We start from the raw sequence: 24524 nt of genomic DNA, 5'->3' as shown, positions 1-24524 counted from the left end.
GCTGTCGATGGCAAAATCCCTTGCATCACATTTTCATACTGGGCCACAAAATACAGAAATACAATACAAAATATAACCTGTGTAAATACCTGTTGTTAAATGGGAAACAGCACGGTAGTTGTGCAGGGCTTAATGATACTGATTGCTGTCGATGGCAGAATCTGTAGCATGAAGACAATTGTGTTAGCAGTGGGCTTATGTGACCATTACAACGGTGTATGCTAGCTAACACACTTATCTACAGCAATCATATGCCAAAGCACATCCCAGAAAGCCCCTCAATCCCTAACAGGTACCATATACCCACACATGTATAAATCAGTAACGTACAGCAAACTTGTACACATTGTAAAATATAAAATATAAAACAGTATTGAGAACGTGACCTACCCCTTGCATCACATTTTCATACTGGGAAGACCTGACGTTCGCGATCTCCCCCTATATGCAAGCGGGGCCAATCACAACACACCTTATTGTCATCAGTTGAACCAACCAATACGAATGCTTGAACATTTCTTTAGAGGCAAGTGGAAACACAACCAACCCTGTTACAATTACAATCCTCTAATACCCTGAGTCAGTACGCCCGCCTGAAAGAATAGTGCAAATAAAGCAGCTTTGAAGAGACCTATGAAGTCCCAGCAATAGAGAACTCGAAAATGACAACGCTTCAATATTTGGGAATATCCGTACGTTTCATCATCGGTAAGTAGGCTATTCCTGTAGAAGTACCTTGTGTTGGTGTTTGTTACTGTTGTAATATACAGGCATGTCTTCTCAATGTATAGGCTAGCCTATTAGACCTACTGTTATTCATTTATACATTTAATTCGTTGTTTATCTATTGCATAGCCTATTGTCCTTTTTAAACGCCATTCCCCACGAATAAAGTCGCACAAAAAGTATACAGCTCTGGTATCAAAACCTGCCATTTCCCCGGAAAGAGGTTGTGGGTGAGAACAGTGCTGTTAGTCTGGTTCAGTCTCTCCTTTCTACCGTACCACGACAGAGTCACATCTCTCCCAATGTCCACACAACACACCACTGAACAGCTCTCACTGCCAGGGGGAAATTGCCAGTTATGATACCAGATGACACGGAGTGGAATGTAATACCTGAACAAGCTAACCAAACATGGGCTATCAGCAAATTGTAAAAAGCATTCCAAAAATAATTGGTGTGTCAAATTTGAATGTAGACTAAATTATTCATATAGCCTATGCCTATGACTTATCATAAGATCAAAATGTGTCAAATTTGTATGATGCCTTATGGATTTTTTTTTTTTTAATTTAGAAGCAACCTCGTCACATGGAGATGCAAAATAATTTCTGTTGACTGATTACCTCAAATTATAATTTAACAGAGAGTGATTTTGCCCCATGTAGTCTATAGCCATCTCTTTTCCTTCATTTTGTATGCACTATTTAGCCTACTAACTTAGGACCAAGGTAAAAACAGTTTCAGGTTGGATATTCGCCAGATATTCGAGCTTTCAAACCTCAATAGCTTTCAAACCACTTAGGCCACAGACTCCAAATAAGTGTCATGATGTTGGAAAAATTGTGCACAACATTGCACAGGTCTTATTTTCACGATTTTGACATTAATTAGCTTTCCAAAGCTAATAAACACGTGGAAATGTGAGCAGCATTCCTTATTCCGTGTTGAATTAGTTAGGGAGCATGTACAAAGTACAAACTTTTTTTACATTCTAATTTTAATAGCTCCTTGGTCATGTGACCTACTGACCTCAAATACAGTTCAGAATGTACATTCAGTGGGCTTACACATTGCACACCCTTTAGTTTGTCCATTTTCATCTCACACATTTTTACATACATTTTGTAAACTTTAGAATTTCAGTAGCTCCTTGGTCATGTGACCTACTGACCTCAACCAAGGTTCAGAATGTCCACTGACTATCCTATATTGCACACCCTTTAATTTGTACATTTTCATCTCACACAATTTTACATTCATTTGCCTGCTCTGCCCCGCTGAAGGACAGTGTCTCACACACCTATTCACTTGGGCCTTCCCCCGGAGCCTTCCTGACCTCCAGGCAGGCCCCCATTGACCTGGTGACCTCTGACTCCAGGCCTCTAAGCCTACACTCCATGCCTGCCTGCCCTCTCCCTGGGCCTGAGAGTGTATAGCTTACTCCCTGGAACTACAGACCTCTAGGCCTCCACACCTATTCTCCCTATTCTCCAATACCCCTCTCACTGGGCATCATCTATCACTGTGTCCCGGCCGGGGCTCAGCCATCTCCATAACCTTGCTCACCAGGCGAACTGGGGCACCCACACTTAAGCACCCCTCCCCGAACACTAAGATGTCTATATTCCGGCTGTCAGGAACCACGTGCACCTGGTAACTCGAAACAGGCTCTGCGCACCTGGTGACCTGCCCACTTTTTTTCAGCTCAGAGACTAAGTCCCCACTCCAACTTCCATGGCCTGAGTTCTGCCCCTAGCCCCCGAGTCCGGCTGCCCCTGCTCGGACTCTGAGTGCCTTGTATGGAGGCCTACTTGTATGGAGGCCTACTTGTGCACCTGGTGACCCTTTGACTTCCACAGCGAGCCCCAACCTGACTCACAGTCATACCAGAGGACGGGCCTGGTTGGATGGGCGACCATCACCTAGCCCCCTAACCTATCCATAGCCCCATGTCAATGTCTTACACCTTCTACCCGCCTGCCTGGGCTCTCTCACACTCTGTGTCTGGCCCTTCTGCTGGCACCTGGTAACCCCTAAGTAAGGAATGAGGATGGTGGAGGAAGATGCCTTCCGTCCTGACAAAAGCTTTGATCGAGGGCTGACTTTCAATAGATCGCAGCGAGTGAGCTGCTCTTCTACGTATGAAATCCTGACCCAGATTCAGGTCATCTACGAGTGGTTTAGCACCAGGTTCCCCACAAACATGCTGTGCGCATTAGGAGAGGGGCGGCAACTCATCCGGCCGCACCCCAACATCGTCACTCACCTGCTAAAAGAGGCAGGCTATCCCGGGCCAACCGAAGATCTGTGGCGCTACGGTATCGTTACGTTTAGGGGGGATTCTGACTTAGAGGCGTTCAGTCATAGTTCCACAGATGGTAGCTTCGCACTATTGGCTCCTCAGCCAAGCACATACACCAAATGTGCTTGGGTGATTTGAGTGCGAACGCGACAGGTGAATACGCTCCTTTGAATTTCATCAAAGTTGACATTCAGTGATCCGTGCCCGGTGGGAACCTAGGCTTCTTACATCCATTTTATGGGTCCACAGCAAATCAATTGGCACGGATGGTACTACCCACATCAGATGTAGGCCTCCCTCCCCAGACAAGCTGTAGATACCTCTCCCCACTTCGTAGGGCATGAGCCAGATCCATGCAATTCCATATCACTGCGGGGCCAATGGATTTAGTCTCCACCTACAATTTGTGGTGTCCCACACTCAGGCAAGCCTAAGGCCTGGTAGTGTCAGCAAATGGTAAGGCACATGCCATCTCCACTACATGCTCCAAGGAGCATAGAGGAGAGCTCCAACAGAATGTATAGAGTCCCGCAGGCGGACCTGATGCGGACCTGAGACCTGGCAGGGTCCATAACCGCTAAGCACACTCCATCTCCATTTTGTGCTCCACTGTTAACGGGTCCAGCCGAAGCCAGCGTTAGATTCAAACTTGCGCAGTTTAGAGTTATCTAAGTATACGGGGGACGCGTGTTTAAACGTTTCACCACATATGCTCTGTGATCAGACTGACATTTTCATGCTTGACCGAAAGCCCCATTTTCCAGGACCGACTGCCGCCTTCCGTTAACGATCAACAGCCGTCACCATCTGCAGGACTTTTTGCGTATGGACTGGTACCGAGGTATCTCCCGTTTGGTTTGCATCGTTAGCGACACCTGAAAACAGGTGACATACAGGGAGGGATTGGAAGAGCCCTGCTAGAAGGCTACCTCGTTATCTCCCTTACCCTCCTGTACTAACATGCTAGAGACAGTTTGTCTCCTAGCCAGTGGCGAGAGGATGGCGACGGAGCGACTGCTTCCCAGCTGTGGCTCGAACCCCGCTTCACACCCCATCCAAACCGACCCAGCCCTTAGATCCAATCCTAATCCCGAAGTTACGGATCTGACTTGCCGACTTCCCTTACCTACATTGTTCTAACATGCCAGAGGCTGTTCACCTTGGAGACCTGCTGCGGATATGGCTACAGCCCGACGCGAGATTTACACCCTCTCCCCCGGATTTAAGGCCAACGAGAGCTCACCAGATGCCGCCGGAACCGCAACGCTTTCCAAGGCTTGGGCCCCTTTCTCGGGGCAAACCCATTGCAGGGCTCCCTGCCCTTCACAAAGAAAAGAGAACTCTCCCCAGGGCTCCCGCCAGCTTCTCCGGGATCAGTCGCGTTACCGCACTGGACGCCTCGCGGCGCCCGTCTCCGCCAGTCCGTGGACATTCTGAACCTTGGTTGAGTCCAGTTGGTCACATGACCAAGGAGCTTGTGAAATTAGAAAGCTTGAAAAACATTGAAAATTCATGTAAAATCATGCAAGATGTTAATGGACTAACAAAATGGTGTGCAATATATAAGGCTAGTCAGTGGATATTCTGAAAGTAGTTTGAGTGTAGTAGGTCATGAGACTAAGGAGCTTTTGAAATTTGAAACTTAAAAAAATGATCATAAAATCTCATGAGATACAAAAGGGTGTGTGCAATGTGTAGGCCCACTGAGTGTACATTATGAACCTTGTTCATAATGAGCTATTGAATTTAAAATGTTTAAATAAATAATTTAAAATAACTTAAGGGTGTGCAATATTGGATTGTCAATGGACATTCTGAACCTTAGAATAGTGCGAGATGTAAATCGACAAAAAAAGTGTGTACAATGTGTCTCTGTCTTAGCTAGAACCAGTTTTGAAAATTTTAGAAGTAATGGTTAAAGAGCTATTGAAATTGAAAACATTTAATTTGTCACCATGTTGACGGTCCCTGGCTGCTGTTGGTGGACGTAAGGAAAACTGCAGGCGAATATCCGTTGAATATCCAACCTGAATCTGTCTTTACGTCCGTTAACTTAGGCTACACAAGGGCCTTAGGCCTACTTAATACCATTCCCCAAGTCTATCAGGTAGCAAATGTATTAACATGGGCCTATAAATTAGAGTAGGCCTATTTTAGAAATTAACCACATGTTTTGCTCCAAACCATTCATTCGGCCCTATCCCGATTTGGGCAATGATTGCAGACTCAAAACTGTTTCTCTTCACCATGGACTCCTACCCTTTGGCGTTGATTAATTGTCATTTATTAGGCTATATCCGATCATTTAAAACACATTTTGGTGAAAATGTTTCATAGCGACGACCATAAAGAAGCATGCTCGTTTTACAAGCTGTTTTGGCCTAGCCTACTCTACGCGGGGAGAGCAGGCTTATTTCTTTACTAGCATAGTACATTTTTTTTTATTTCAATAATTAACCTAATTATTTCAAACATTTATTTGTCACATGCGCCAAATACAACATGTGTAGACCTTATTGTGAAATGCTTACTTACAAGCCCTTAACCAATAGTGCAGTTCAAGAAAGAGTTAAGAAAATATTTACTAAATAAACTAAAGTGAAAAATAGTAAAAAGTAACACAATAAAATAACAATAACGAGGCTATATACAGCGGGTACCGGTACCGAGTCAGTGTGCGGGGGTACAGGTTAGTCAAGATAATTTGTACATGTAGGTAGAGGTGAAGTGACTATGCGTAGATAATAAACAGCGAGTAGCAGCAGTGTACAAAACAAGTCTATGGGGGGCAGGGGGTCAATGTAAATAGTCCGGGTGGACATTTGATTAATTGTTCAGCAGTCTTAGGGTAAGAAGCTGTTAAGGAGCCTTTTGTTCCCAGACTTGGTGCTCCGGTACCGCTTGCGTGCCGTAGCAGAGAAAACAGTCTATGACTTGGGTGACTGGAGTCTCTGAAAAATGTTTGGGTTTCCTCTGAAACCGCCTAGTATATATGTCCTTTAATGGGTTGCTGTTATGTTTAATGTGCATTTATAGTTTTTAAATGTTTTGTCAAAGCTAGAAAATTCTAAGTCTCCCCATTATATGTATTGAAGCCACACAAGGTGGAAAGGATTTAACATGGAGGGGAACCTAACAAAATTGTGTTGCTGACCTTTCCATACATATACATTTTTAGGCTCCGGATGACTTTATTTTTTTAAATAAGGCTCAGATTTATATACTTCTATATTGCACTATTGAATCCTTGTAGTTAGATGTTTAAATAATTCATATTTTTGCCGTGAATAATGGTTAGAAAGTTCATTAGCTAGCCTCATAAGCGCTTGTTTAGCCCTAGCTATATGCTTACTTTTTCATGTACTTGTAAGGAGTGCGTACTGGCGGCAGAGACGTCAGACGCAGAAGAACAGAACTGTGTTTCCAAACGGTGCAGTTTAATAAGAAAAACCCACCGGAAAACAGAACAGTCAAATAATGGGTACATAACCCGACGCACACCAGGACAGACGTGCACAAGCACTTAAATCAAATCAAATCAAATTTATTTATATAGCCCTTCGTACATCAGCTGAAATCTCAAAGTGCTGTACAGAAACCCAGCCTAAAACCCCAAACAGCAAGCAATGCATGTGAAAGAAGCACGGTGGCTGGGAAAAACTCCCTAGGAAAAACTCCTGAGAAAGGCCAAAAACCTAGGAAGAAACCTAGAGAGGAACCAGGCTATGAGGGGTGGCCAGTCCTCTTCTGGCTGTGCCGGGTGGATATTATAACAGAACAAGGTCAAGATGTTAAAATGTTCGTAAATGACCAGCATGGTCAAATAATAATAATCATAGTAATTGTCGAGGGTGCAACAAGCACGTCCGGTGAACAGGTCAGGGTTCCGTAGCCGCAGGCAGAACAGTTGAAACTGGAGCAGCAGCATGGCCAGGTGGACTGGGGACAGCAAGGAGTCATCATGCCAGGTAGTCCTGAGGCATGGTCCTAGGGCTCAGGTCCTCCGAGAGAAAGAAAGAAAGAGAGAAAGAGAGAGAGAGAATTAGAGAGAGCATATTTACATTCACACAGGACACCGGATAAGACAAGAGAATACTCCAGATGTAACAGACTGACCCTAGCCCCCCGACACATAAACTACTGCAGCATAAATACTGGAGGCTGAGACAGGAGGGATCAGAAGACACTGTGGCCCCATCCGATGATACCCCCGGACAGGGCCAAACAGGCAGGATATAACCCCACCCACTTTGCCAAAGCACAGCCCCCACACCACTAGAGGGATATCTACAACCACCAACTTACCGTCCGAAGACAAGGCCGAGTATAGCCCACAAAGATGTCCGCCACGGCACAACCCAAGGGGGGGGCGCCAACCCAGACAGGAAGACCACGTCAGTGGCTCAACCTACTCAAGTGACGCACCCCTCCCATGGACGGCATGGAAGAACACCAGTAAGTCAGTGACTCAGCCCCTGTAAAAGGGTTAGAGGCAGAGAATCCCAGTGGGAAGAGGGGAACCGACAAGGCAGAGACAGCAAGGGCGGTTCGTTGCTCCAGCCTTTCCGTTCACCTTCACACTCCTGGGCCAGACTATACTTAATCATAGGACCTACTGAAGAGATAAGTCTTCAGTAAAGACTTAAAGGTTGAGACTGAGTCTGCGTCTCTCACATTGGTAGGCAGACCATTCCATAAAAATGGAGCTCTATAGGAGAAAGCCCTACCTCCAGCCGTTTGCTTAGAAATTCTAGGGACAATTAGGAGGCCTGCGTCTTGTGACCGTAGCGTACGTGTAGGTATGTACGGCAGGACCAAATCGGAAAGATAGGTAGGAGCAAGCCCATGTAATGCTTTGTAGGTTAGCAGTAAAACCTTGAAATCAGCCCTTGCCTTAACAGGAAGCCAGTGTAGGGAGGCTAGCACCGGAGTAATATGATCAAATTTTTTGGTTCTAGTCAGGATTCTAGCAGCCGTATTTAGCACTAACTGAAGTTTGTTTAGTGCTTTATCCGGGTAGCCGGAAAGTAGAGCATTGCAGTAGTCGAGCCTAGAAGTAACAAAAGCATGGATTAATTTTTCTGCGTCATTTTTGGACAGAAAGTTTCTGATTTTTGCAATGTTACGTAGATGGAAAACTTACAATAAAGAATCACCGACAAGGACATGAGGGGGAACAGAGGGTTAAATACACAACAAGTAATTGAATGGGATTGGAACCAGGTGTGATGGAAGACAAGACAAAACCAAAGGAAAATGAAAAGAGGATCAGCGATGGCTAGAAGGTCGGTGACTTCGACCGCCGAACGCCGTCCAAACAAGGAGGGGACCAACTTCGGCGGAAGTCGTGACAGTATTTTACTGTTAGCTGTAGCACGGCTAGTGGGGGTCATTGTTGTCGATTGTGTAGCATTGGGTAAAATGTATATTTACACTACTATAGTGGTTAATCTGTTGTGATGTGTTGGACAAACATACACTGAGTATATCAATCATTAGGAACACCTTACTAATATTGAGTTGTACCCCATTGGATGCCCTCAAAACAGCCTTAATTCATCTGGTTCTGGACTCTACAATGTGTCAAAGGCTTCCACAGGAGTGCTGGCCCATGTTGACTCCAATGCTTCAAACAGTTTTGTCAAGTTGGCTGGATGTCCTTTGGATGGTGGACCATTCTTGATACACACAGGGAACTGTTGAAGCATTCGGTTCTAGGTGTGCAAGGAATAGCTGTTTGGATTGGAGAGGAGGCAGAGCGCACTTTAAGCTTTCCTGAATGACTGGGCCTGCTGGAAGCAGTATAAGGCAAATTGGGAGAATGATGATCTGCAACAGACAGCGCATCTCAGTATCAGAAGTACAAATACAGCCAGACTGGCCTGCTACTGTGCCATTCCAGACCTTATAAACTGTCGAGACTAGACCCAGAACTGGTCCAAATTGAATGAAACATTCAAATCACAGGGCTTTAGCGCCGTTATTCAAATCACATTTTCACTACAGCCTAGAGTACAATTTTGTACTCAATTATTCATTGCAGTGTGGTATTGTAGGCTAGTCTACATTGTCTTCAGAAAGTATTCAGTTATTTATTGACTTATTCCACATTCTGTAGTGTTACAGCCTGAATTCAAAATGTATTTAAAAAAATAATAATCTCAGCAATCTACACACAATACCCCATAATGACAAGAAATATCTCATTTACATAAGTATTCACACCCCTGAGTCAATACTTTGTAGAAGCACCTTTGGTGGCGATTACAGCTGTGAGTCTTTTTGGGTAAGTCTCTAAGAGCTTTGCACACCTGGATTGTACAATATTTGCCCATTAATGACTCTTTTCAAGCTCTGTCAAGTTGAATGTTGATCATTGCTAAACAGCCATTTTCATGTCTTGCCATTGAGTTTTAATTAAGCCGTTTTAAGTCAACTGTAACTAGGCCACTCAAGAACATTCAATGTCGTCTTGGTAAGCAACTCCAGTGTAGATTTGGCCTTGTCTTTTAGGTTATTGTCCCACTGAAAGGTGAATTTGTCTCGCAGTGTCTGTTGGAAAGCAGACCGAACCAGGTTTTCCTCTAGAATTTTGACTGTGCTTAGCTCTTTTCATGTTTTGGAATATTTTTTATTCTGTACAGGCTTCCTTCTTTTCACTCTGTCATTTAGGTTGGTATTGTGGAGTAACTTCAATGTTGTTGATTTGTTGATCCATCCTCAGTTCTCATATCACAACCATTCAACTCTGTAACCATTGGCCTCATGGTGAAATCCATGAGCAGTTTCCTTCCTCACCAGCAAACTGATTTAGTAAGGATGTATCTTTTGTAGTGACTGGATGTATTGATACACCATCCAAAGCCTAATTAGTTCAGTGTCTGCTTTTTTTATTTATATATTTATCAATCGTTGCCCTTCTTTGCAAAACCTCCCAGGTCTTTATTGGTTGAAATTCACTACTTGATTGAGGGACCTTAAATATAATTATACAGTTGAAGTCGGAAGTTTACATACACTTAGGTTGGAGTCATTAAAACTCGTTTTTCAACCGTTTCACAAATTTCTTGTTAACATACTATAGTTTTGGCAAGTCGGTTAGAACATCTACTTTGTCCATGACACAAGTAATTTTTTCAACAATTGTTTACAGATTATTTCACTTATAATTCACTGTTTCACAATTCCAGTAGGTCAGAAGTGTCACAATCACTGTCTTCAAACTCCCTGTCATAAATGAGCCAAGGCGCAGCGTGCGTAATTCCACATCTTTAATGGAATTGAAACCTTTCACAAAACCCAGGTAAACAGACATCAAACGTGATGCAACTGTGGCGCACACAAACACTCACAGAAAATAATAATTACTCACAAACACAGGTGGGAAAATGGCTGCCTAAGTATGATCCCCAATCAGAGACAATGATAAACAGCTGCCTCTGATTGGGAACCATACTAGGCCAACAAAGAAATGGAAACAGATATGCCCACCCAAGTCACACCCTGACCTAACCAAATAGAGAATAAAAAAGGCTCTGTAAGGTCAGGGCGTGACAAGAAGTGGGTCAGAAGTTTACATGCACTAAGTTAACTGTGCCTTTAATCTAACCACACTGTCCGATTTTCAAAAAGGCTTTACAACGAAAGCAAAATATTAGATTATGTCAGCAGAGTACCCAGCCAGAAATAATCAGACACCCATTTTTCAAGCTAGCATATAATGTCACCAAAACCACAGCTAAATGCAGCACTAACCTTTGATGATCTTCATCAGATGACACTCCTAGGACATTATGTTATACAATACATGCATGTTTTGTTCAATCAAGTTCATATTTATATCAAAAACCAGCTTTTTACATTAGCATGTGACTAGCATTCCCACCGAACACTTCCGGTGAATTTACTAAATTACTCACGATAAACGTTCACAAAAAACATAACAATTATTTTAAGAATTATAGATACAGAACTCCTTTATGCAATCGCTATGTCCGATTTTTAAAATAGCTTTTCGGTGAAAGCACATTTTGCAATATTCTGAGTAGATAGCCCGGCCATCACAGGTTAGCTATTTTGACACCCACTAAGTTTTGTACTCACCAAACTCAGATTTACTATAAGAAAAATTGGATTACCTTTGCTGTTCTTCGTCAGAATGCACTCCCAGGACTTCTACTTCAATAACAAATGTTGGTTTGGTTCCAAATAATCCATAGTTAGATCCAAATAGCGGCGTTTTGTTCGTGCGTTCAAGACACTATCTGAAGGGTAAAGAAGGGTGACGCGCCCGGCGCGTTTCATGACAAAAAATTACAAAATATTCCATTACCGTACTTCGAAGCATGTCAAACGCTGTTTAAAATCAATTTTTATACGATTTTTCTCGTAAAAAAGCGATAATATTCCGACCGGGAAACCCTGTTTTCGTTCAAAGACTGAAAATGTAAACATGGTGGAGTCTCGTGCATGCGCGCCCCAGTCTCATTGTTCTCAGATCGACCACTTACGAAATGCGCTACTGTTTTTCAGCCATGGCCTGCAAAGTCATCATTCAACGTTCTGGCGCCTTCTGAGAGCCTATGGGAGCGTTAGAAAATGTCACGTTATGCCAGAGATCCCCTGTTTTGGATAGAGATGATCAAGAAATGGTCAGAGAGGGCGCTTCCTGTTTGGAATCTTCTCAGGTTTTGGCCTGCCAAATGAGTTCTGTTATATGCACAGACACCATTCAAACAGTTTTAGAAACTGTAGGTTGTTTTCTATCCAAATCAAACAATTATATGCATATTCTAGTTACTGGGCAGGAGTGGTAACCAGATTAAATCGGGTACGTTTTTTTATCCGGCCATGCAAATACTGCCACCCAACAGGTTAAACAGCTTGGGAAATTCCAGAAAATTATGTCATGGCTTTAGAAGCTTCTGATAAGGTAATTGACATCATTTGAGTCAATTGGAGGTGCACCTGTGGATGTATTTCAAGGCCTACCTTCAAACTCAGTGCCTCTTTGCTTGACTTCATCGGAAAATCAAAAGAAAATCAGCCAAGACCTCAGAAAAAAAAATTGTAGACCTCCACAAGTCTGGTTCATGCTTGGGAGCAATTTCCAAACGCCTGAAGGTACCACGTTCATCTGTACAAACAATAGTACACACGTTTTTTTTGTTTTTCTTTTTGTAATCCGTGATTTACTGTAGACCCTACCACATGCATCTCGTGTTTGAGCCGTTGAGTTGTGACTCTACTTTGTCTCTATACTGATGCTTTGCTTGTTTGATTGCCTTGCAAAGGGAATACTTGCACTTTCCGTATTCGGTCGTGTTTCCGCTTTCAGTTTTGCGCGAATGCTGCCATTAATCCACAGTTTCTGTTTAGGGAAGGTTTTAATAGTCACAGCGGGTACGACATCTCCGATGCACTTGCTAATAAACTCTTTCACCGATTCAGCGTATACATCAATGTTGTTGTCTGAGGCTATCCAGAACATATCCCAGTCCACATGATCGAAACAATCTTGAAGCGTGGAATCCGATTGGTCAGACCAGCGTTGTATTGACCTGAGCACTTGCGTTTCCTGTTTTAGTGCCTGTCTATAGGCTGGGAGCAACAAAATGGGTTCATGGTCAGATTTGCTGAAGGCAGGGTGCGGGAGGGCTTTGTATGCATCGCAGAAGTTTGAGTAGCAATGATCCAGATTTCTGCCAGCTCGTGTTGCGCATTCGATATGCTGATAGAATTTAGGGAGTGTTGATCTTAGGTTAGCTTTGTTAAAATCCCCAGCTACAATAAATGCAGCCTCAGGATGTATGGTGTCCAGTGGAGGTGTCTGCTTGGGGGGGATATACACGGCTGTGGCTATAATCAAATATAATTCTCTTGGAAGATAATGCAGTCGGCATTTGATTGTAAAGAATTCTAGGTCAGGTGAACAAAAGGACTTGAGTTCCTGTATGTTGTTTTGATTACACCATGAGTCGTTAATCATAAGGCATACACCCCCGCCCTTCTTACCAGAAAGATGTTTGTTTCTGTCGGCGCGATGTGTGAAGAAACCGGGTGGCTGTACCGACTCTGACAACAAATCCCGAGTGAGCCATGTTTCCATGAAACAGAGAATGTTACAACCTCTGAAGTCTCTCTGGAAGGCAACTTGTGCCCTAATTTCGTCTACCTTGTTATCTAGAGATTGGACATTGGCGAGTAATATGCTCCGGAGATGTGTATAGTGTGCTCGCCTTCTGAGTCTGACCAGTAGGCCGCTCCGTCTGCCTCTCCTGCGGCGACCGCGTTATTTTGGGTCGTCCTCTGGGATAAGATCGCATATCCAGGGTCGAGGTCCGAACAAAGGATTTGCTTCGGGAAAGATGTATTCCTGGTCGTAATGATGGTAAGTTGACATCGCTTTTATATCCAATAGTTCTTCCCGGCTGTATTTAATAACACTGAGATTTTCTGGGCTAACAATGTAAGAAATAGTACATAGAAAACAATGCAGTTATTTGTTTTTTTTAACTTGTTATGGATAGGGGGCAGTATTTTCACGGCCGGATAAAAAACGTACCGATTTATTCTGATTATTACTCCTGCCCAGAAACTAGAATATGCATAGAATTATTAGCTTTGGATAGAAAACACTCCAAAGTTTCTAAAACTGTTTGAATGGTGTCTGTGAGTATAACAGAACTCATTTGGCAGGCCAAAACCTGAGAAGATTCCTTACAGGAAGTGCCCTCTCTGACCATTTCTTGGCCTTCTACACTCTCTTTATTGAAAACCGAGGATCTCTGCTGTAACATGACACTTCCTATGGCTCCCATAGGCTCTCAGAAGGCGGCAGAACGGTGAATGATGACTTTTCAGGCCATGGCTGAAAAACAGTAGCGCATTTGGATAGTGGTCGATCTGAGAACAATGAGACTGGGGGCGCGTGCACGAGAAGACTCCATGTTTTTATTTTCAGTCTTTGAACGAAAACAACGACTCCCGGTCGGAATATTATCGCTTTTTTTACGCGAAAAATTGCATAAAAATTGATTTTCAACAGCGTTTGACATGCTTCGAAGTACGGTAATGGAATATTTTGAATTTTTTTGTCACGAAACGCGCCAGGCGCGTCACCCTTCGGATAGTGTCTTAACCTGTTACATCTAGGGGGCAGTAATTTCACGGCTGGATAAAAAACGTACCCGATTTAATCTGATTATTAGTCCTGCCCAGAAACTGGAATATGCATATAATTATTAGCTTTGGAGAGAAAACACTCCAAAGTTTCTGAAACTGTTTGAATGGTGTCTGTGAGTATAACAGAACTCCTATGGCAGGCAAAAACCTGAGATGCTTCTGTTCAGGAAGTACCCTGTCTGAACATTTCTTGCCCTTCTTTATTATCTCTGTCGTTTACAAAGGATCTCTGCTCTTACGTGACAATTCTCACGTCAACAATGGAGTCTCACAGCCCGGGAAAAACAGGAATGATGTCATTCAAAGCCCTGGCTGAAGCACACGAGAGCAAATGCTGAGTGGTCAGTCAATGGACTAAGCCTTAGGCGCGTGACACGCCCCGCCCCCGGCTTTTGGTTTTTTCCTCAGTTTACAGACAGGCAGATTCCCGGTCGGAATATTATCGCTTCTCTACGAGATAAATTGCATAAATATTGGTTTTAAACAGCGGTTGACATGCTTCGAAGTACGGTAATGGAATATTTCGAAATTTTTTGTCATATTTTGCGTCATGCTCGTGGCCGAGATTTAGCGTTGGGATAGTGTCTAGAACGCACGAACAAAACGTCGCTGTTTGGATATAACGATGGATTATTTGGGACCAAACCTACATTTGTTATTGAAGTAGAAGTCCTGGCAGTGTATTCTGATGAAGAACAAGCAAGGTAAGAACATTTTTCTTATAGGAAATGTGATTTTGGTGAAGGCTACACTGGGTGGGTGTCTAAATAGCTAGCCCTGTAACGCCGGGCTATGTACTTACATTATTGCAAAATGTGCTTCATCCGAAAAGCTATTTTAAAATCGGACATATCGAGTGCATAGAGGAGTTCTGTATCTATAATTCTTAAAATAATTGTTATGCTTTTTGTGAACGTTTATCGTGAGTAATTTAGTAAAATCACCGGAAGTGTTCGGTGGGAATGCTAGTTCTGAACGTCACATGCTAATGTAAAAAGCTGGTTTTTGATATAAATATGAACTTGATTGAACAGACATGCATGTATTGTATAACACAATGTCCTAGGTGTGTCATCTGATGAAGATCATCAAAGGTTAGTGCTGCATTTAGATATGGTTTGGGTTTATGTGACATGATATGCTAGCTTGAAAAATGGCTGTGTGATTATTCCTGGCTGGGTACTCTGCTGACATAATCTAATGTTTTGCTTTCGCTGTAAAGCCTTTTTGAAATCGGACAGTTTGGTTAGATAAAGGAGAGTCTTGTCTTTAAATAGCTGTAACATAGTCATATGTTTGAAAAGTGTAAGTTTTCGGATTTAGAGGAGTTTGAATTTCGCGCCCCGCCCATCATTGGATATTGGAGCAGACGTTCCGCTAGCGGAACGTGTAGATGTAAGAAGTTAAATGCACAACAAAACGCCGCTATTTGGATATAACTATGGATTATTTGGAACCAAACCAACATTTGTTATTGAAGTAGAAGTCCTGGGAGTGCATTCTGACGAAGAACAGCAAAGGTAATCCAATTTTTCTTATAGTAAATCTGAGTTTGGTGAGGGCCAAACTTGGTGGGTGTCAAATTAGCTAGCCCGTGATGGCGAGCTATCTACTCAGAATATTACAAAATGTGCTTTCACCAAAAAGCTATTTTAAAATCGGACATTGCGATTGCATAAAGGAGTTCTGTATCTATAATTCTTAAAATAATTATGTTTTTTGTGAAAGTTTATCGCGAGTAATTTAGTAAATTCACCGGAAGTTTGCGGTGGGTATGCTAGTTCTGAACGTCACATGCTAATGTAAAAAGCTGTTTTTTTTATATAAATATGAACTTGATTGAACAAAACATGCATGAATTGTATAACATAATGTCCTAGGAGTGGCATCTGATGAAGATCATCAAAGGTTAGTGCTGCATTTAGCTGTGGTTTTGGTTTTTGTGACATTATATGCTAGATTGAAAAATGGGTGTCTGATTATTTCTGGCTGGGTACTCTGCTGACATAATCTAAAGTTTTGCTTTTGCTGTAAAGCCTTTTTGAAAATTGGACAGTGTGGTTAGATAAAGGAGAGTCTTGTCTTTAAAATGGTGTCCAATAGTCATATGTTTGAAAAATGGAAGTTTTCGGATTTTCGAGGACTTTGTATTTCGCGCCACGCCCATCATTGGATATTGGAGCAGGTGTTCCGCTAGCGGAACGACTAGATGTAAGAGGTTATTAAGAAAGGACATAAAGTGGTTAACTTCTTCAGGATTGGTGGATCCCCTGTGTGACAGTTGAGCTAACGTAGGCTAATGCGATTAGCATGAGGTTGTAAGTTACAAGATGATTTCCCAGGACATGGACATATCTGATATTGGCAGAAAGCTTAACTTCTTGATAATCTAACTGCACTGTCCAATTTACAGTAGCTTTTACACTGAAATAATACCATGCTATTGGTTGAGGAGAGTGCACAGTTTTGAACATAAAGTTATTAATAAACAAATTAGGCACATTTGGGCAGTCTTTATACACAATTTTGAACAGAAATGCAATGGCTCCTTGGATCAGTCTAAAACATTGCACATACACTGCTGCCATCTAGTGGCCAATATCTAAATTGCACCTGGGCTGGAATAATACATGTGGGCCTTTATCTTGCATTTCAAATATGATGGTACAAAAAACAGTTCTCTTTTTTTATCTTTTACCAGATCTAATGTGTTATATTCTCCTACATTCCTTTCACATTTCCACAAACTTCAGTGTTTCCTTTCAAATGGTACCAAGAAACTACATACCCTTGCTTCAGGGCCTGAGCTACAGGCAGTTAGATTTGGGTGTGTCATTGGGGGGCAAAAATTGAAAAAAAGGGTCCGATCCTTAGTACAATGTAATACGCAATACAGATTATATGAAAGATTCAAACATGATTAAATGTTTATTTATACACAAATACCCCAGCTTTGTTCATAACATACAGCTCATGAGAAAGTGCAGACATACAGCTTTTTCATTCAGCTGCCGTGTTTGTAAGGCAGGGAAAGACACTGATCATACTTCAGGTCTGTTTGGTGTTTTCTCCTACTAATGGGGAAGGTTTATTTTTTTCAGGAATATCATCAGATCATAGAGCAATTTAGTCTTGTTAGACACTGGTTTTGGCAGTGTCTGAGGTTGAACTGCCACATTGGTAAGCAGCTGCTCTTGTGATCTTGTCATGAAGCCACACCTGTCCAAGTCGTCTAAGAAGTTCAGAACGAGAAAGTGTAGGCTATATATAAAAATAATGCTCAAAGTGAAAATTATCAAACTAAATAATGAGGATTTCTATCAGCCTTATGGAGATGTAGATTACATCTCATATTCTAGTTTTCAAAATTGTAAACAAGGCTGCATGGGATTTCTCAAAGTATCAATACAGCCGTTTTTATCTCTATCAAATCATTGGTCAATTTAAAAAAAAAATTGTTTTAACAGAAATAGATAATTTGCAAAGAGCAATTTCTCAAGCAAGAATTTTGCTTGAGAACTATGTGGTAGTTGTCTTAGTGGGGAGGGGGAAACTGAAAATGAGTTATTGGCAGAGGTTTGGGACTCTCTTTCTTATTGGTCAGTTAACTAATTTACCAGGCAGGCCAAAACTCCATCCCACCAAAACAATGAAATGTCAGTCTTTTCAAACAGCTCTTGTACTAAAAGAGCATTAACATAATTTGTGACCCGATTCAGGAAACTTGGCGTATGGCGTAAGTCACGTCTTCACAGGATATTTTTTTTTAAATCAAAATGTGTTTTTGGGCAGAAATGCCTTCTGGAACATGTGAACTTTCATGTGCCTTAATAACAAACCTGTATGCCATCTGTATATACGAATAAAATTGTTAAATAATGAGCCTTGTTGGTTAAACCACAGAAAAAATCATCAACCTTCCCACTAGCCATGATTGGCTGAGATAATGAGTTGGCTGGACATGCCGAGAGATGAGTTCGGATTGGTCTGCCATATAGCATGCTTCTGTTTATTTGAGCTGGTCAGTATGTGTAGGTAATCCTATCTAATGCGACTTTTTAAAAATGTATCGCATAGTAGAACTGCATAAGTGTTGCTCTCCACTTTCTGGAGAAGCCGAGTTTTGAAATCAGTGGAATGATGGCTAACTATGATAGCTAAAGAGATGGAGAAAACGCCTGTCTCCGGATTACATCTTGAAAATAAGGGAAACCATGGCATCTGTGACAGGGAGAGGCGTCCATCCTTGATGTACATGGGTAAGTTAGCTAGCTACATTTTCAGATTTTACATGTTTCTAATTTGACAGTCGTTTTCATTTCAAGTTAAAGTGTACTGTTAGCTAGCTAGCTAACATTAGCTGGCTGGCTGGCTTGCTAGCTAATGTTACGTGTATGATCTTATTATTCGTATTTCAGAGCCATATGCTTTGCTAGTTATAGCCTAATGTTAGCTAGCTAACATTGAACCTGGTTGGTTAGTTACCTGCAGGGTAATAATGTCATGAGTTGGGATTATGATAAATTTTCTACCTAGCTAGCTAGCTAGCTACATGTATTAACAAAATAATCCACTATGCAAGTAACCATTTCAATAGAATGTCACTGCGACAACTGTTGATAGACGTAGCTGGTAAAGTTGATCTGGCTATCTACTCCGATTTCAGAGCACACTCGTCTGAGTGTGCCAGAGCGCAGAATAGCTGACAAATTTACGAACGCTTAACACCCATTGAATATTGCCGGTGTCAGTAAACGCTGGCAAAAAAGCTTACATTTTTGCCAGCAGCACAGTTGCAATCACCGACACTCTGGATAACATAAAAACAGCCTAACCAGCTCTGGTAAGGCAAGTAAAATGGTCAGTGAGCTGTTCTCTCACTTGTGTCTGGAAGTAGCTAGCAAGCTAGCCAACGTTAGCCAGTTAGCTTGGGTGCTTAACTGTTGTTGTTAGGACAGAATGCTCGGATCAACCCTTAAAGAGATGGATGGGGCTAAAGCATGTCGTGGACGAATCAGAATTAGTTGGGTAACATAGATAATTAAGATGTTTTATTAGTATAATATGCTTATTTGAGGTACTTGTCATTAGAAAGTGTCCATTGGACTCTGGTGTCTTTTCAGTTGCATGTCTACCTTAGCTGGGGCTCAGACACTTGGGGCCCAGAGAGGGGAGAGGTCAGACTTGTCGTCATGGGAATGTGTCTTTACCTATGCTTAAACCATGTGAAGGGATGGCGTGATTACTGGGGAACCAATGACTTGTCTCCACAATGTCTGTGAGCAAGTCACACCCTCCTTTTCCTTATTGTGGGGAGGTTTATGGCAGTGTCTGGGACCATGGTCTCTTAGATCTCACACTTATCCTGTGATAATATATGGCCTAGAGGCTCACTCCCTCCAGTGAGCCTGTCCAGGAGTGGGGTCAAGAGAGGGTTTGCTTGAGATGGGAGTATCTAGAGTTGACAATTGATATATGCCATTGGATGAAATAGTTCTGTTCAATACCGTACCAGGGAGGGAAATGTTCTAAGGAGACCAGATACTGGGCTATACCATTAATCCTGTTGACATAGCAGTTACTGTCTGATGTGTTTTATGGATATCTGTCATACAAAACGTAACCTTTGTGAACTGTTACTAAGTATCTGTGGTTTGTCAATGTACGTTGAAGGGGCTGTATCGTTGCTATAAAAGATCCCTGAGCCATTCTGTAAGCACCTCATTAAATGATTCATTCGAGAGAATGCATTATTGGGGGTCAAGTACTTTTGCAAAAGTATCTTAAGTATTAAAGATGTAGTTTTAACTCGGACTGGTGTGTTTGTAAATCCTCATTTGGTAATGCGGAAATTAGCCACCACACGCATAAGAGGGTGTGAATGACGGGGAATGGGTGTAGACAAAGAAGAGCTCTCCAGTAGGTACCAAAACATTCAAAGGCCATTTTCTCAAAAGTGAGGTTAGAAGTTTATCTCCTTTCAAAGCAGAATTACTTTCCCATTGTTCCTCAAATGCAGTGTATGATATACCATTTTGTAGCACTGTGTCTCTGCTTTTATCCAACGTTAAAAACACAATTTCAAATGTTGCTACATAAGACCGAACCAATCGGTCACATATGTCACTTATATAATTATGGCACGTTCCGTTTCAGTGGCGATTGGTGGGGTTAACTCAACTTATTTTTTAGATGCATGCCAGCAAAGCCACTACACAGCACAACACTAAACAATACATTAGTTGCACTATAACAGTGACAAACGGTGCCCTCGAACTGTTAGGGCCTACATAAAGCTGTCCCAACAGCAGAGCTTTCTTTTCAAACCCCATGGTGTGAATCCTTACCACCGCTACACCTGGCTGTCAGCGGAGCCTTGTCTGGCAGCGAAACAGTTAATTCAGCCTCATTTACTGCCTTTTTTTAAAAACATAGCTGATGTGGCTGAATTGCTCAAACAAATGTGTTTTCTACTGACAATTGAGATGTACAAACTATGGCAAAAGGGAACGATGAGCGGATAAGAGGCAATCCGTAATTTCGATGAAAACATTAATGAGCAAGCTAAGACGGACGTAGTCAATATAACTATTTGTTCAGCACTTTTGAAATGTACAGCGACAGAATTCAGATCATGGGTCATTCTTACAGTAAGCATATCATGGGTCATTCTAACAGTACACCAAGTCAGAACTGTAGGATAAATAAAAGAGACATAAGCAGACAATGAAAGCTCTTACCCCCCAAAATGACATACAATATTTGATGGGGGGGTATCTGCTCAAACTAAAAAAAATTGCGCCCCCACAGACTCTTGAGCAATTATTACAAGAAGAGGAGGGGAAAGCAGCATAATCTGATGAGTAAAGTATTTAGCAAAACTGTTTTGAACTGGAATAGCCACACAATTCCAGTCAAAATAGAAGACTGTAAGAAATACCATTACTATATCCAACCCAACTCCATTTGTTGCCACTATCATGTATCACAGTGGTTTTCAAACTTTTTGATCCACTACCACCAAAAAATTGTGTTACAAAACTTGGGACCCGCGCGCAAGTCCATGTATGTGTGAACACTACAACATGCGTGCAAAATCGCTGTGCAAATGTAGCCTGTCATTACAGCATAAAGGTTGCTGCATTTTCAAAACGCCATTTACAGAAATAAACTGTTTTTACACCTGCATTTGGAGCAGAAATTAATTCATTTTAGGATCCAATATCAACTAGGAAAACCATGTTCTATCGGCAAGGTGCCATCACTTTGGAGGGCAGCTTCCCTGCAGAGTGCTCCTTGCCAGCCGGGTAGCCCTGTTCTTCCTCACAAATATCGTAATAAGTTCACCAGAATATGTTGCATCTTCATCCCATAATATTAAACATACAATATTGCCAGTAGCCACCCAAACTCACAGCAAACGTTACCTAACCACGACCAACCCCGATGTAATGGATTAGTAATTGGTAGATTACATTGCCACAACATTAGGGAAGGTCATGTCATGACATTACCAATAATTACCAATCCATTTGTTGGGGTTGGTTGTGGTTATGTAATAGGCCTAGTCCACCTTGCATATCTGAAATATGAAACTGATAAATCAGATCGCCAGGTAGCCTATTATTGTTCTGGCAAAATATCTCCATAGTAGTTTTCTAAACTGTATTTTATATGGATAACATAAATGTACGACTATTCTTTTGTCAGGCAAAACTGGAGGAAATTTAACAAGTTATTTAGGGGCACTAATCTGAATATGCACACCTGCATTTGTTTGAAGTTCGTTTGTTTGCCAATGCTGATGACTGGGCATTGGTCAACAATCAAGACACACAACATTTTGGTTCTGAAGAATAGATGATTCTATCACCACTGAAAAGGGCACTTTGGAGACTAGAAAAGGCAAATGGACATGTGCTCTGCACAGGTAGAGCCCTATCTGTGCACGTGCCTTTCAACAGGCACAACCAACGGACAGGGTGGGGGGGTGGCAAACTTGACGACGACTTGCGGGCAGTGGGGTCCAAACAACAATGACCAAAAAATATTGACAAACTTATTTTGGGTGGAAATTATACCACTACCTAAAAGGGCACTTTGAAAACTAGAAGGGCACCTGCCTGTTGGAACTTATCACTCCTCTCATCTCCTGTCATCTGCTTTTCCCAAGAGGACAAAGGTTCACCAATACATTCTTACTTGCCAAACCCACATCCTCACACAATGACTGCAGAGTGCTATGTGTTAGTATCAAGCAGGTCACCCACGACACAAATCAGTATTTGAAGTCCATCCATCACTAAGTCTAATTTCCAAGTATAATGACATCCTGTCCAATCCAGTATGTGGTACGAAAATAGAAACAATGTTGTATTAACAAAGCTTTCTCTCAAGCTTTTAGTAGCCAGTTATCAGAGTCAGTAAGAATTTCAGAGGATTGGGGAAACAAATCAACAAGTCCAAACCTGTTCATAACATGAACAGGTTCAGGCAGTCAGTTGATGGCTGCTGTCTTTTGAAAGTACATGTATTACCTTTTTTGTGTACATACTGTAAATTGCAAGGCACATGCAAAACATTTTCAAATATTGGTACAATCAAATGCAATATGTGCATAATGGGTGGTAGGTATTTTGACTTGAAATCTCCAGTGCCTTCAGAAAGTAATGACACCTCTTGCCTTTTTCCCCATTTTGGTGTTTTACAGCCTGAATTTATAATGGATTTAATTGAGATTGTTTGTCACTCACCTACACACAATACCCCATAATGTCAAAGTGGCATTATGTTTTTAGAAATATCCCTTTGAGCATGGTGAAGTTATTAATTACACGTTGGATGGTGTATCAATACACACAGTCACTATAAAGATACAGGCGACCTTCCTAACTCAGTTACTGGAGAGGAAGGAAACCACTCAGGGATTTTACCATGAGGCCAATGGTGACTTTAAAACAGTGACTGTTTAAAACTTCTCTAGGATAGGGGGCAGTATTTTGACGTCCGGATGAAAGGCATGCCCAAATTAATCTGCCTGCTTCGTTGGCCCAGAAGGTAGGATATGCATATTATTAGTATATTTGGATAGAAAACACTCCGAAGTTTCTAAAACTGTTTGAATGATGTCTGTGAGTATAACAGAACTCATATGGCAGGCAAAAACCTGAGAAAAAAATCCAACCAGGAAGTGACTTGTAGTTTTTCTATCTAATCCCTGTTCAAACTACAGTGTATGTGGGGTCATTTTGCACTTCCTAATGCTTTCATTGGCTGTCAACAGCCTTTAGAAACTTGTTTCATCCGTCTACTGTTACTGGGCAGAGAATAGGAGCTCAGTCAATCAGTGGACTGCCTGGGAGCAGTGAGTTGTTTACTGCGCAGGCACATTTGGCGTGCCGCTCCTTTTTCTTCTGTAATGAATACGCTATTGTCCGGTTGGAATATTATCAACGTTTTATGTTAAAAAGACCCAAAGGATTGATTGTAAACATCGTTTGACATGTTTCTAAGAACGGTAATGGAAATATTAGAATTTTTGTCTCTCGTTTTACGCTCACGCGTTATGCCTTTGGATAGTGATCTGAACGCGTGAACAAAACGGAGGTATTTGGACATAAATATGGAGTATTTCAAACAAAAAGAACATTTCTTGTGGGAGTCCTGGTAGTGCATTCCGACGAAGATCAGCAAAGGTAAGGGGAGATTTATAATACTAATTCTGAGTTTAGTTGACTCCAGAACTTGGCGGGTAACTGTATAGCTTGCTTTGATGGCTGAGCTCTGTACTCAGAATATTGAAAAATGTGCTTTCGCCGAAAAGCTATTTTAAAATCTGAAGGAGTAGAAATTAATTAGGAGTAGTATTTAAGGAGTAGTATATCTATAATTCTTTCAATAACTGTTGTAAAGTTTATCAACGTTTATGATGAGTATTTTTGTAAATTGATGTGCTCATTCACCAGAGGTGTTGGTGGGAATATATTTTCTGAACATCACGCGCCAATGTAAAATGGGGTTATGGATATAAATATGAACTTTATCGAACAAAACATACATGTATTTTGTAACATTGAGTCCTGGGAGTGTCATCTGATGATCATCAAAGATTAGGGATTAATTTTAGCTGTATTTCTGGTTTTTGTGACACCTCTCCTTGCTTGGAAAATGGCTGTGGTTTTTCTTGTCAAGGTGATGTCCTAACATAATCTAATGTTTTGCTTTCGCCGTAAAGCCTTTTTGAAATCGGACACTGTGGTTAGATTAAGGAGAATCTTATCTTTAAAATGATGTATAATACTTGTATGTTTGA

General features: G+C 41.7%; 1 protein-coding gene across 3 annotated transcripts in view; it reads left to right on the top strand.

Annotated features, from left to right (window-relative positions):
• Positions 1-529: 529 nt before the first annotated feature.
• LOC115191977 (hepatocyte cell adhesion molecule-like) overlaps positions 530-24524 on the top strand; it is a 152059-nt gene continuing 128064 nt past the window's right edge. For 2 of the 3 annotated variants that reach the window (XM_029750053.1, XM_029750050.1), the window contains exon 1: positions 531-708. In XM_029750053.1, the coding sequence (XP_029605913.1) occupies positions 663-708 (46 nt within the window). In that variant the 5' untranslated portion in view covers positions 531-662. Of the gene's footprint in view, positions 709-24524 lie in introns of all 3 variants that reach the window. The other variant, XM_029750051.1, reaches the window with a different exon arrangement.

The sequence above is a fragment of the Salmo trutta genome, chromosome 4, assembly GCF_901001165.1.
Source record: "Salmo trutta chromosome 4, fSalTru1.1, whole genome shotgun sequence".
In the NCBI taxonomy this organism is placed as follows: Eukaryota; Metazoa; Chordata; class Actinopteri; order Salmoniformes; family Salmonidae; genus Salmo; species Salmo trutta.
The sequence above is the reverse complement of the archived record's forward strand: the minus strand, read 5'-3'. Positions and strand labels throughout refer to the sequence as shown.